Consider the following 14,727-nt stretch of genomic DNA (forward strand, 5'->3'; position numbering starts at 1 on the left):
CCCGCCTCCCTCCCCGGCCCCACGCCCGCCATGCCCTTGCTGTAGCCTCACAGGGCAGCTTTTCTCCAATACTTGCAGCTGGTTCCTGCCTCCAGACCTTTGCAGTCACCGTTCCCTCAGCTGGAACTCTCCTTCCCTTCATCACTCGCTGAGGCGGCCCTGACCACAGGAGGCCAGTGTTTCCCCCCACACACTCTCCATCCCGTTGTTTTATTTATTCCTGGCACGTAGCATCTGAAATCTTATCAAGTCCCCTATAAGTCTGAGCGCCAAGAGGGGCAAGGATCTTGTCTTGCGCTGGTGCTCATTATGTAGACATGGGGAGTTGGGTTGCTGGGAGGCTGTTTAGGTGGGGTGGCACTGCTGCTTCCCTGTTCCATTGTGGTCCCACCGTCTCACTCCCAATTGGGGGGCAGAGCCCCCCACCCCACCCCTCCACCGGGAGCAGGGGGCACTGGTCTTAGCGTCCGTCAGGACGCCTTCACCCTGCCCAAAATACTACGGCGGGGGGCTTCCCTGGTGGCGCAGTGGTTGAGAATCTGCCTGCCAATGCAGGGCACACGGGTTCGTGCCCTGGTCTGGGAAGAACCCACATGCCGCGGAGCAACTAGGCCCGTGAGCCACAACTACTGAGCCTGCGCGTCTGGAGCCTGTGCTCCGCAACAAGAGAGGCCGCGATAGTGAGAGGCCCGCGCACCGCGATGAAGAGTGGCCCCCGCTCGCCGCAACTGGAGAAAGCCCTCGCACAGAAACGAAGACCCAACACAGCCAAAAAAAAAAAAAAAAAACTACGTTGATCTCACTTGCCTGCCAAGGGTCTTGCATGGGCACAGGTGTGAGTCAGACTTCCACAGGCTCCAGACACCTCCCACACGCCCCCAGGAACCCAGTCCCTCCAGCTGCCTTTCTTCCCCCATAACTCAGCAAGGAGTCTGTCCCCACCACTGACCCACACGCCAAAAGTTCTGTCTTCCTTCAAGACCTTGCTCTGCTTCCTGCAGGAGATCTATTAAAAGATGCGGCAAAGTCTTTCAAATGTTACCTTGCACTTAAAAGAAATGCATTCAAAAGAAAGCCTCTAAATCCACAGTACTTTTACTGTCGTTGGCAAATGCTCCGAAGCTTCCTCACCTTTCATCACCCTACCTGGGCACCAGGAAGAAAAGAGCAAGAAGCAGGAGAAAGGGGAAAATAAGTGAGTGGTGTTTGTGGGCAGAGGCCAATAGACCTTCAGGTGCCACAGACCATCTAAACCAGACTTATTTTTAACTTGTATTGTTTGTGAGCTTAAACATGGTTGTAAGTTTTATATGAAAAGTATACAAGTTTTCCGAAAGAGACACAAATCAGAAGATGGTTGCAAGGGGCTGGATAGAGGGAGGGAACGGGCTGCAAACACCAGGCACTTGAGGGAACTTTCTGAGGTGATGGAAATGCCCTGTGTCATGATTGTGATCATGTATCCATTTGTCAAAACTCATCAAACTGTACTCTTAAATGAGGTGAATTTACTCTTAAATGAGGTATAGTTAAAACACACCTTAATGAACATGTTTTAAAAACATGTATATACATTTTTAATTCTCAAAGTACTCCATCAAAATGTAAAGCAAAAAATACCAAGCCTAAAGCTCAGTACTGTGCCCTTATCACCCTAGAAACCAGCTCTACTCATTAAAACAATATTTACAGAAAGGCCACGTAAAGAAACTCAGAGCCCACCCCTACTCCACACCTGCCCGCCCCGTGACCCAAGGGGCCCAGTCAGGAGACAAGAGAGGGTACGCGTACTGTGAAAATCTTTCTTTTATTACTGTCTCTTGTGGCAAAATAACATTTTATACAAATAAGTCACCTAGTTTACTTTGGACACAAAGACAATACAAACTGGAATGAGGACCTCAGGTGAAGGGGAAAGGGGAAGAAGGACAGACCAGGTCATTAACGTTTCTTACATTCTGTGAAAAATAGATATACAGGGAAAAAAATAGACTTTCACAAGTTCAGTGACTTTACATGATCCTTTGTGCAACAAGGGGTAAATCCACCTCCACCAGACCCTTCTTGTACCTAAGATGTCCTGTGACGCGGAATGTGAGAAACATAGTGATCTGACGATTGGGCTCCTACGCCAGGTACGGCAGCACCCTCTGCATCAGGGGTCCGCACACACAGACGAGTCTGTGCTATGATTCTGAGAACTGTCCCCATTCCCCAACCTCACTGACATCAGAGTGACAACGGCCACCAGAAGAAAGGGACTTTACAGAGAAAAAAAAGAGAGTACCCTGGGAGCCTATCGAGGGTGGCAAGACACACTAAGGCAAGACTCACCCAATCTGCACATGAGACACAGCCTATTAAGTCCATTCCGGAAATGAGTCCCACTTCAACTGAAGAAACAAGCTGAAGATCCCCCCAGCTACTGCCACGTCAAGAATCTCCAGTCTCCGCATAGCCCCAACACCCCCAAATCACCGCTCCTATTTGAGAACTGGATGGCCCAAAGACTGTGAGGTCTTCAGGAAGGCCGACACGGCCCTGGAAAGTACTTTCCCTGCAAGACAGCTCTGAGCTAACACACGAGGAGAGGATGACCTACTTTATCCCAGGACTACTTTTAGTTATTTCCTCTGTTTACTCTTTAAAACATAGAATAAAATAAACCAGGATCTTCTTTGCAGCAGCTAAAAGGGCATCTTAGCCCAAAGGCTCCACAGGAAAAGAGAGTCGCTCTCCCAGGAGACCCTAGGCCAGAGGGACAGGAGCAAGACACGAGAGGGAGGGGTGCAGGCAGCAGGCCCCCTGGCGCCAGCTGGGCCTGTCTGCTGGAATGTGTTCCCTTCAGGAGCTGCCTCTCAGGTACCAGCTCTGAACAGAGGGCACGGTCTCCCCAGGCAGGTAGGTTTTTTCCCCCCATTTTACTGCCCACAGGTAACTGCTACCAATAGCCCAGACTCCTTAACAACATGGCCTCCTGATTCAACTTCTGATGAGTTCAGCTACTTTCAGAGAAGGTATGACTTGTATCCAGTTCGGATACAAAAGCTTGAATTTCAGACTTACCCTAGCTAACACCCCAGGGTGGTAATGCTTCTCAAGGTTTCCTGAGTAGCTAGACACAAGAATCCAGAGTCCCAGGTACAGAACACCAGACCTTCAGGAGCAGAAGATCGCAAATCCCTGTGCTGTTGGGCACAGACCAAGCACTTGGCCTCAAAACGGCCTCCAGTGAGACTAAAGCAAGCTCTTGGGAAGAGGATACAGCACTATTCAAGCCAGAATGCCTGCCTCCTCGGCCCTCTTCCCAGCAAAAGCTAACACTGCAGGTAAGAGACAGCCCACTAGCCTACAAGACGTGGTCTGCCTGGGACACATTTCCAAGACACACTCTACTCAGCAGAGTTCTGGGCAGCTCCAGAAACCACATCCTAGATAATAATTAAACATCAAATAGTAGAAAAACTCTCCCGACTGGGCTTCTGTCACAGAGAGAAGGGGTTATTCTGAAGCTCAATGAACACAAATCTGCTGAGGGAGCCCCAGTGAGAAACAGAAGGTGAAGAGGCAGTGCTGATGTCTGTCTGGCAGTGTATGGGATGGAGCCACACATAAGGCACCTGGATTTGCAGCCGACTCCAGTTCGGGGATTCACAGGTCTGGGGATGAGTAGCCCACCCTGCAGGGAACCCGGTCTCTTCCTCCCTCGGGGGTTGGGTGCAGTGCCAGCACACAGGGCTAACCAGGGTTTTCTCAGTGAGGAAGTTGCCAGCATCTGGCACAGCCCAGACTCTGGCCTGGCACAAAGCACTGGACCACGGTTCAAGGCCACTCACGCTCTAGAATGCAAACAGGGAGCAGCACTGGTCAGTGAGAGCACAGGAGCATCTGAGGCAAAGCGCTGGCCCTTCTCTCCCGGGCTCCACCTGGCCTTTCTCCCAAGCACCTAGGGAGACAGCTCTCCGGTCACAGATACCACGTACCTGGGCCCTTCCTACTGTGACCTTTCTAGCAATGCTAAACCCTGGCCGCAGCAACAGTCTATTCAGAGGGTCAGGAGTTTGGCCTGAGCACTTAAATCACCCACACAGTCGGACAAGAGTAGGGAGCTGAAGCGCGGAGAGTCCATCCAGCAAGGGCCTGAGGGATGTGTGAGGAAGCTTTTTGAGAACATGTCTCTCTGATAGGCCACCTCAGCTGATTTCCCCCTTTCCCAACGCCCAAAACCATTCCAAGTGGCAGTCCAAAGGACCAGAATACACATTACCTTAGGTCCGACCGGCCAGGATGGTTCCAGGAACTACTTCAGTACAAAAGCAGGTACGACATGACCCAGATTAGCCCCGGGAGCCTGATTGATACTATCAGAAGTCTGGCCACACATCCTATATGCTGGGAACGCCACTGACATTTTAATAAAGCCTCCCCACAAGAAGCCTAGAGATAAGAAAGCAAAATACAATACGGCCTGCTCTGGCCTCGAGAGACACTACAGTTCCAAGAGCAAAACTGACACACTGTATTTCAGGAGAAACTCAGAAGTCAGGAGCCAGGAGAAGCAGAGCAAGCTCATCTTTCCTCTGGAAGGGGAACAGGAAGGCACTGGCAGGTTGAAACCTCAGTGGAGCCCCAGGAGGAGCAGCTGAGGATCCGCAAGTCAGACAGATAAGCGGCGCCCACGTAAGACAGATCCTTCAGTTCGGCAGCCTTGCCCACCCCAGTGCCTCAACTCCTGGCACCACTCCTTCCCTCTGCCCCCCCAGTTGGTTTAGGACGATGCACAGGCTGAGGTCAGAGCGTGCTGATGGCGACCCCGCAGGCGAGAGAGGAGTCTCAGCTTCCCACAGCACCCCTGAACCTACAGAAGAGCCTTCTCTCCCCGGCACGGCTGTGCCTGGAGAGACCCAGGCTCATCAGGACAACCCAGAGGAGCCATGACTACATGAAAATAAACTTTCTTTTTTTTATCTGGATTCCAGGAGCCTTATGCTAAGTTTTACTATAGTACCTCTGTGACCTAAAGGGCAGGGAAAAAAGGAAGAAAAAATACTGGGGAAGGAAACACAGCACTGCTTGGCACCTCTCTTGGAGCACAGGAAACTGCCACCCCAGCCTCGGCTTCCTGGGGCCAGGTTCCAGATGTGTGTCGACAGACCGCAGCTTCAACCACCTCCATGCACCAGGACCTCGGGCCACAGCAAAGCACCTCCCCGTCCGCTCCTGCCACAGCTACTGGCCCCCGTTATAGGCATAGTCAGCCTTGTTGTGCATTATCAGCTTGTTGTCGACAAAGTAGAAGCTGTCAGAACGGGTCTCATAGGGATTTTCAATCATCAGACGAACTGCAAGTCAGGAAAGGAAAAAAGCAAAGACTTATGTGTGAGTCTGCCCCATGGGCCAGGTGGGAAAAAACTTAGCATTCCCTCTAAAATTCGTAAGCCAGCGCTTCCTGAAAATGTGAGCACACACTGTCAGAATAATGAGGTCAGAATAGAGGGAGCCAGGCCTTGAGAGCTGGGGAGACCTGGGGACCACAGAGGCCCCCAAACTGAGCATGCTGTCCACTTCAACAGAAGGATGCAACCAGCTCTGGACCTGGCCCTCCGAGGCCATCGCCAGCCTGGTGCTCCGTCAGAACCCCAGGGAGAGGTGCTTGCCCGTTTGCCAACAGGCACCACAGCAGCCTATGGACTTGGTGCTTCTGGTCCCCACCTCTAGACACTCTGGTCCAAATTCAGAAAGCTGCGCCTCACTGTGCTCACGTCCCACAGGCAACCCTGACAACAAAGGAATCCCAGATGTGCACGGACGCAGGGGCACAAAGGGCAAGGAGCCTTCTCCAGAGATGGCTCGGGGTATTAACCTGCCAACAATCCAGCAAAGGGTGAGCTTGTCTTGGGATCCAGATTTAAATCTTCTGTTTGTTCAGGCAGTTGCCCCGACCTCTTTAACCATAACTGGAGAGTCGAGAGAACTGCGAGTCACTGCCTCTGGCTGGTTCTGAGTCAATGGTCACAGGCTATTCTGCATCCTCTGGAGGAAATGCTGCTGCTGACCACAGTTCTCAAGAGGCGAGCTGACTGCTTCAAGTTCTTTGAACTCAGCCAGGCCAGAGTCATTTAGTTCATATCCAGAGTACTGACCCCCACGCTCCTTTAGCTTATTTGGCTTCAAGAAGAAAAAGTTACATGGCCTTAGATAAAAACTTGAAATACTGTATATAATCTTTTCTCACAAGTATCTACATATTCCAGCCCAGCCTGGGGAGTGGGCTTCAAACGAGGATCCTAACAGTTGATGCGGTCATCAACGCCCTGCCCACTTCTCAGCAATCCTCACTTTACCTGGGAACAGTACTGCTGCACCAGTCAAGAATACCTGTCAGAAAATGACAATTTTAAGGACCTGGGATTCTGAGAAAATTGGTCGGTGTATGTAGACCTTCCCCAAAGATCCAACTAAACTCCACCACTACTCACAGGATCCCACTCACATCCTGATTGCTCTAGAACAACCTTCCCTAATTCCTCACAGGGGATGCTAATGTGAGAGGGCCAGACTGAAGCCATGGGAATACACAGCCTGTTCTTCCTCTGTCACTCAGTCCACCTCCTCCCCGGCCCAGCCTTCTCCCTCCGGTGCCTTCCCCAGTTCTTCCTCCCCAGAACTACAGGATGACTCTTCCTCAGACACTGCTGCCCTCATGCCACTCCTTCTGCTCCAGAACCTCTAACAGCTTCCTAGAGCCTGCTGCATCTACTCTAACAGTTTTATCTAATTAACCTTCTACCTGAAGAGAATGAGAAAGAGGTAGTCCTCAGGACTAGAATTCTACTTAGCCCACAGTTTCCCATGTAGTTCTGATTAGGGAAAAAGCAAAGGGCTAAAGGAGTGCCGAGCAGGAGCCGGTGACTAGAACACAGTGAAACCATGACTGGCCGTGTATCAAATTGGACTCCCAGGGACTGTCAGGGGCCTCCTCTTATCTCCCTCAGCCACTCTCTTCCCCGCAGCAGGCATCTAAAAGGGATGGCCTGTATTAAAACCTTCAGTGCTCCCACGCAGGCAGAGTCAGAGTTTGAAACATGAGACAGGAGCAATAGGAAACGAGAAGCCTGAGGTCAAAAGACTAGAGACGCATCATGTCCCTATTTCTCTGCAAATGAGGTAGTTGGACTAGATGGATTTCATTTCAAGGTCTGTTCCTCTAGCCTGAAGAATCCAGAATGTTGTGAAAGTCAGGGGATACGTACTGACATCCTCAGAAAGCTGGGGAAACTCATAGATATGTTCACAAGTGTTCCTACTGCTGGGGATGCAGAAGCCGAAATCAAAGTCAAAGTTTTTCAGCAGGCGTTCCCGGAAATAGTGCCGTTCGATCATCCGGAAGTTTGACACAGGTTTGTCTCCCACCGTGAACTCCACCCTGCAAAATAAATCTCTGTGAGCCTGACTTTGCCTCCTCCCTCCTCTAAAGCCAACCCCAAACCCAACGGAGAACATTCTTCTCTGAACCAGAAGAACGTCCTCCCTTCAGGAAATGCTGGTACTCACGTGGCGCCCACAGTGCGGAGGCGGAGAAATGCTGGTGTGAACTGATAGCGGACGAAGCGGCCCGCACTGACATCCACATCTCCACCTGCCGCCTCCTCCTCCTCCTCCTCCTCCTCCTCCTCCTGGTCTGCAAGAGCACACGGAAGCTGAATCACCATCTCGGCAAAGAGCACAACCGATCAGCAGTACCGACACCGACACCGACACCGACACCGACGTGGCAGGGCAGCCAGTACTCACTGAGCACCTGCTGTAATTCCAGGCCCCGTGCTGCACGCCTCACAGGATCCTCACAACAGCCCTGTAGGTGTTGCCTTCATTTTATCTCCACTTTACAGACCAGGAAGCTCAGACTCAGACAGATTAGCTAACGTGTCCAAAGTCCCCCAGATATAGGCAGACCTCAGAGAGATTGCGGGTTCAGTTCCAGACCACCATGATAAAGTGAGTCACATGAAATTTTTGGTTTCCCAGTGTATACAAAAGTTATGTTTACACTTTACTATAATCCATTAAGTATGCAATAGCATTATGTCCAAAAATAACAATGCACATGGCTTAATTTAAAAATAATGCTGCTATATTCAATATCCTATAATAAACCATAATGGAAAAGAATATGAAAAAATATACATATGTACAACTGAATCACTTTGCTGTACACCAGAAAATAACACAACACTGTAAATCAACTATACTTCAATAAAAAAATTTTTTTTTAAATGCTGTTGAAAACAATGGAGCCAATAGACTTATTCAATGAAAGGTTGCCACGAACCCTCAGTTTGTAAAGAACACAATATCTGCGAAGCACAGTAAAGTGAAGCACAATAAAATGAGGTACGCCTGGGCTTCCCTGGTGGCGCAGTGGTTGAGAGTCCACCTGCCGATGCAGGGGACACGGGTTCAAACCCTGGTCTGGGAGGATCCCACATGCCGCGGAGCGGCTGGGCCCGTGAGCCATAATTGCTGAGCCTGCGCGTCTGGAGCCTGTGCTCCGCAACAAGAGAGGCCGCGATGGTGAGAGGCCCGCGCACCGCGATGAAGAGTGGCCCCCGCTTGCCACAACTGGAGAAGGCCCTCGCGCAGAAACAAAGACCCAACACAGCCATAAATAAATAAATAAAAATTAAAAAAAAAAAAAAAATGAGGTACGCCTGTAGTAAATGGAGGGAGCAGGGATGTGAATCCGGGTCCATCAGACTCAAGGCCTGTTCTTAAACAATCAGCTGTTTGCCTTTTACATAATTTGGGGCCTTGGGCCATATCCTAACGGTGATGCCTGAAACACCAGCGGGGTGGCCGTGACGTTGTCTCTGCTATACAGACCAGGTCTGCTGTTGACCCAGTTAAAGTGCTTGCTGCTAACCAAAAGAATAAGGCTATAAAAGTTGAAACTATTCAAAAGGCACTTTCAAAGAATGCAAAAATTTCTGACACAGCAAAGACAAATCCCTAGAAATAATATTTCTATTTAAATGGAAGACACTGACCTATAGCCTTGGGGTACTGCACTTCCTTGGACTAATGCCTATTCCAGGCCATACCAGGCCCAACACTCTGAGCACCTGGGAAAAGGTGAAGCAGATGGGCCATGAACGAACATGTGAGACCTGAGAGGGTCCACAAGAGTAACGACGGGCTCTGGTCTAGTCCACTCCTGAACCCAGGAATGAAAGATTTGTAAAATGAATCAGAGAACAATCTAATGTAAACAAGGAGTTAGTTCTCTCTCTAGTAGCTACAGCCACCCAATATCCAGCAAAGGTATTTTTTCCAGTTCTAGGCTGAACATAGGTGCAGTAAAAGAGGAGTCTTTTTTAGCATCAAACATCTCTGCCTGTGACAAGCCCAAGAGGAGCTGGGCAACCAGACTGAATAGGGGTTCAAAGCCAGAGACTCCACAGCCCTGGCTCCAACAGTGGGATTCAAAAAGGATCAGACCAAACCTTCTCAGGGATTCGAACTCATCAGAACAAGTGCTGTAGGAGGGCACTGAATCAGTGTGTGCGTATTCTTAGTGAATCAAGATCCTTAAAGGTAAAGACTGGATGGGTTGTAAATCAAGGCATTTTTACAGTATCTGCAGCTGACCTTCTTCTTGAGATTTAGTTTTATACTGAAATGACTATTCTGAGCCCAGTCTCATCCAAATCCATACACCTGAAGTAGCCCTGGGGTCCTGGGAACATCTTAAGTACTAGGACCTGTGGCTTAGAGATACGAACAGCACAGACCCAGGAAGCTGGCTGGCCCTGACCCTCCCAATACAAGATTTAAGTACCCACAAGCTTGAGCCTTTAAATTTTTTTTTTAAATATTTATTTATTTATTTATTTATTTACGGCTGTGTTGGGTCTTCGTTTCTGTGCGAGGGCTTTCTCTAGTTGTGGCAAGTGGGGGCCACTCTTCATCGCGGTGCGCAGGCCTCTCATTATCGCGGCCTCTCTTGTTGCGGAGCACAGGCTCCAGAAGCGCAGGCTCAGTAATTGTGGCTCACGGGCCTAGTTGCTCCGCGGCGTGTGGGATCTTTCCAGACCAGGGCTCGAACCCGTGTCCCCTGCATTGGCAGGCAGATTCTCAACCACTGCGCCACCAGGGAAGCCCGCTTGAGCCTTTAGGCGCCCTGGTCAGTACTAGATTATGACAGCATAAAGAATACTGGGTGGTGAGACTTCCCTGCTGGTGCAGTGGTTAAGAACCCGCCTGCCAATGCAGGGGACACGGGTTCAAGCCCTGGTCCAGGAAGATCCCACATGCCGTGGAGCAACTAAGCCCGTGCACCACAACTACCGAGCCTGCGCTCTAGAGCCCGTGAGCCACATCTACTGAGCCCATGTGCCACAACTACTGAAGCCCGCACGCCTAGAGCCCATGCTCCACAACAAGAGAAGCCACCGCAATGAGAAGCCCGCACACCGCAACGAAGAGTAGCCCCTGCTTGCCGCAACTAAAAGCCCGCGTGCAGCAACGAAGACCCAAAGCAGCCCAAAAATTAATTAATTAATTAATTAATTAATTAATTAATTTTTAAAAAAGAATACTGGGTGGGGTGAGGAGACCAGTGCTCTAGCCTTGGCTGTATAATTAACCTGAGCTGAGACTTTTTCGTGAAAGCATTTTGACTTATCTGGGTTACTAACAGCTGTCTTACCGAATTTACAGGCTCTTTCTGAATAGCAAATCAGATAAGAAAAGCTTGGCAAAAAGAGTCATCAACACAGACCATGGCTGATACTCTGAAGGACTATCTAGGCTGGTGTTCTAGTAACTAACTCCAGGGGGTGCTCCATTTCCAGTGATGTGCTCCAAAGACCTACGTGTGGTCCCCTGGTCAGAAATGAATCACCCTGGAACTGCATCACAAGCACAGGAAGTGTCTATTCAAAGCTACCTTAAGGGGTCCCAAGTAGATGAGTTCACAGGTCTGGGCCTTCTGTTCATCCAGAAAATGGCGGACATTAAAGTCCAAACTAGGACTTACTGGGAAATCTGAGACACTATTTAAAGAAAAGGGCGTGAGAAGACACTGCCTCATGGTCTGGACTGGAATCCTCCGTATCACCCTTCCAGAGTGTCCCCAGGACTCAAGGTTCAGGTACGCTTCCTCATTGGAGTTTAATTTCAAGGATTCCTTTCCTAAGTGGAGGCAACATGGTAAGATCAAAGGGCAGAGGACCTTAGGAAAGTCACCTGGAAATTCTGGGCCTCAGTTTCCTTATCTGTAAAATAAGGATAATAACCCCTCACAGAGGTGTGAGGATTACATGAACTGATGTAAACAGAAAGATGTGGGACACAGTGACCGGCGCAGAGTAGATACTCAACAAACATCAGCCTCTCAGCACAGCTTCAAGCCAACAGGCCCACAGGCAGGCTTCAGGAGGCGACTGGAAGCAGGCCGCCGGAGTCTGTGACACAGGACGCAATGGCACACAAAAACTCAAGCGTGAAAGACCTTTTGCTCCAACTGTCAAGTGGCTACTGCAATACTAAGGCCTACCTGACACACAAGGTTTGGCAATCTCAAAAAGCACTGTCCCGGTCTCCAAATCTCGAATTTTGAAGCGTGTGAAATCAATACTGTAGACGTTGTCTTCGGGTTTACATAAATAATCTGAAAATGAGAGAGAGAGACCAATGCCGTTAAATAATCCTCCAAATCTACCATTTCTTTCTCAAGTTTTGAAGCAAACTCAGGTTTTTTTCTTACACAATTCACTTAAAATACACCGCAAAACTTCCTTTTATGTTATAAGCAAAAGTTGTGTGGAGAGAATTAGGGGATCCAAGAAAGAAAAAAAGTGCATGGGCTTGTGTGGATGAAAGATTACTGTAACACTTTAGAAATAGGGATGGTAAAAGGGGATTTCTTCGGAAACACTTCAAAAATGGCCTATAAACCTTTCATCGGATATCACAACAGGATAGAATTTTTTTTAGAAATCCATTTTAAAACATTTATGCTGATCTAATGGCTAATATGGTGCATGTTTGCTGACCGTATCACAAAGCACGGATCAGCAAACTTTTTCTGTAAAGGGTCAGATGATGAATAATTTAGGCTTTGAGGCCACACAGTCACTATCACAACTACTCTGTCGCTGTAGCACAAAGGCAGCCACAAACATGGAAATGAATGGCGTGGCTGCATTCTAATAAAACTATTTATAGACACGAAATACAAATTTTATATAACCATGTGTCCCAAGACTTTTTTTTTTTTTTTCCAACCATTTGAAAAGGTAAAAACCACTCTTAGCTTGTGGGCTGCACAAAACCAGGTGGTGGGCCATACCTACCCAGGCAGCAGGACAGATCTGCTGTGGAGGGCGTGAGGCCAAAGTGAAGTAGAGCCCCCAAAAACCTGATCAACTAATCAAAACAGTACTGATCAAAGACAATTTCATTGATTTCTTTCTATCATGACTCCTGAGAGCATCTTCTCCACAACTCACTTTGGCACTTTATCTTATACTGCCTGCTTGTGTTAGTTGTTTCATGTTTTACAAGCTGACTCTCCAATAAGATGGCAAACTTGAGAGCTACTGATTATTCTGTAACTCCCAAAAGTGCTGAGATTGGTTCTGCACCTTTAGAGGGGACTCAATAAATAACTTGCTGAACGGAACAGATTTTAAGACGAGTAAAAAATCCAGAGGTCACCAAGCTGACTTGTGACTTTCTCCAATAAGCTGCTGAGGTGTGTTTGAGCAATGGCACCAAGCTCAAGTTCCTGCACAGGACCTGAGTGCTCTCCTAGAATGCCGCTTAGGGCCAGGCATTAGAGTGGCCTAATTCACGTTTGGTATCAGGAGAAAGCATGGGGTGAGAAAGGTGAGGTGGTGAGCATTTCCGTACCTTCAGAGCCCCAAATGAAATCTGGGTCAGAACAGAAGCAGCTTTTTCACAATGTTTCTATGAAACAGAATAGCAAGACCTTCTAAAGATATACTCAGGCATGCAAAGGACAGTCCCAACCCAAAAAGTGATGGAAAATGGGGATATGAAAATACCCAGACTCAAATTAAAGCTACTTTATGAGATGGGAATTCCCTTTCATACAGGCTGGACCAAGGCCTATCCCCCCAAACTGTCATTCTCAAATCACTGGGACGGCCTCCATCTCCCTGAGGGACACCTGAGCACCCCTGGGCTGCCGACTAAAGCAATTCAGCAGATAATAGGACGGCAGCCTTTCATCCATCAAGGGAGTGCTGGTGCTTCAACGTTAGAAGTGTGGAGGACAGGGCCGGCTGGGCAAGCAGGGTCTAACCAACTGACTGCAAACTCTTAGGGGGAAACAGCAGCAAGAAAAAGGGCATCAAGTCAGGGGTTGGCCTGGAAAAGAACAGAAAAGAGGAAAACCAGGACAGGGGGTGAGCTATATATTTCTCCCCACCCCTCATACTATCAATGAAAAGGTGTAGGACGGTTGCATTTTATGCAAGAAATGCATCTCTGACACCCCGACATATTCTTAATTCACTGGAACAAGTGTCAAAAGCAGGATTCACATATTGGTTTTGTTCGTGAACTGAAACTTTATTAATATTTTTTTTAATGCGGCACGAAATGCCACGGCAATGTATTTGAGGGAGGAGGAGCCCACCTGCACACAAAGGGGCAACGCTAGGGGCCCAAAGAGGTAGGGGGCCAAGGCAGGCTGGAAAGGGGGCGGGGCTCTCAGGGGCCGGAGGGGAGGGAAAGGCAGAGAAAGCAGCTAGGGTAGGGGTCTGGGCTGGCAGAGGGCGGCAGAAGCTGGCTGTAGACAGGTTGAGGGGGCCTAGCTGGGCAGGAACTTCACTGATAGCTGGTGGGCAGCGGCCCACTTCCCAGGGTCAGGAGGATCCGGTTAAGCCAAGGCGGGTCTTCACCCAAACAGATGCAGCTGAGGAGGAGAACGGCCGGGCCTGAGGGCTCAGCGGGGACGGGCCACAGGGAAGCCTGGCGTGGCCGGACTCAGAGGAGGGCAGTCAAGCCCCAGGAGAAACCCTCCCGACCAGGTCTAGGTGAGTGTGGGCAGCGCGGCCCGGCCGGCCGGGGGCGCCTGGGTGGACACTCTGGGCCGGCCGAGCGGCAAGCGGCCGGCTCCGCTTAAGGCTACAAGGGGCCCGGGGACCGGCGCGAGGGGAGGGCGCGGCCGGCCCCGCACTTACTCTCTGTGACCCGGCTGAGGCGCAGGACGTGCTCGGGCCGGATGGTGTCCAGAGCCAGCAGCTCCTGCTCCGTAACCGCTGCCCCGATGCCGTCGTCGGCCGCGCGGTGGGGCGCCTGCCGCCGCGCCTTAAGCCTGTTCAGGACGCCGCCGCCAGCCTTCTTCTTCTCCTCCTTGCCAGTCACCAGCCCCCCGGGCCCAGCCACCGACCCCACGGCCGCAGCCTTAGAATTCGACCCGCTCATCGCTCCGCCGCCAAGATGGCCGCCGCCTCCGCAGCCGTAACTATGGAGAGCGGGGGCGGGGCCGGGCCTGTGTGGGCGGGACCTGCGGGTCGCGTCGCTAGCGCCCTCCCGCCAGCGTTGGTCCAGCCAGGTGGCTGGCACCTTAGTACTCCAGATTCTCCATCAGGCCCCCGAGGTCACCCCAGATGTCTAAAAAAATATTCCGTACAGTGAAATGACTTTCCATCACATAAAATGTAGACGAGGCATCTTGAGAAAATGTTTTTTCAT

The 14,727-nt window shown here is 50.1% G+C and overlaps 1 protein-coding gene across 1 annotated transcript; it reads right to left on the reverse strand.

The window, feature by feature from the left end:
• Nucleotides 1-1,788: 1,788 nt before the first annotated feature.
• UNC119B (unc-119 lipid binding chaperone B) lies at nt 1,789-14,506 on the reverse strand. Its single transcript, XM_082354525.1, has 5 exons — nt 14,214-14,506; nt 11,558-11,671; nt 7,555-7,681; nt 7,254-7,426; nt 1,789-5,342 (listed from the first exon to the last, which is right to left on the reverse strand). The coding sequence occupies exons 1-5, from the start codon at nt 14,455-14,457 to the stop codon at nt 5,230-5,232; spliced, it is 771 nt and encodes a 256-aa protein (XP_082210651.1). The 5' UTR covers nt 14,458-14,506; the 3' UTR covers nt 1,789-5,229.
• Between the last annotated feature and the right edge of the window lie 221 nt (nt 14,507-14,727).

This window comes from Balaenoptera borealis (assembly GCF_965194805.1).
Source record: "Balaenoptera borealis genome assembly, chromosome: 14".
Taxonomy (NCBI): Eukaryota; Metazoa; Chordata; class Mammalia; order Artiodactyla; family Balaenopteridae; genus Balaenoptera; species Balaenoptera borealis.

Excerpts from the sequence above, each read along its gene's own strand:
- UNC119B (XM_082354525.1), bottom strand. The coding sequence starts at position 14,457 with ATGAGCGGGTCGAATTCTAAGGCTGCGGCCGTGGGGTCGGTGGCTGGG. Across the intron at positions 11,672-14,213 it reads CCTCAGCCGGGTCACAGAGA|ATTATTTATGTAAACCCGAA; the intron begins GTAAGTGCGGGG and ends TCTCATTTTCAG. Across the intron at positions 5,343-7,253 it reads CCAGCTTTCTGAGGATGTCA|TTCGTCTGATGATTGAAAAT; the intron begins GTACGTATCCCC and ends CCTGACTTGCAG.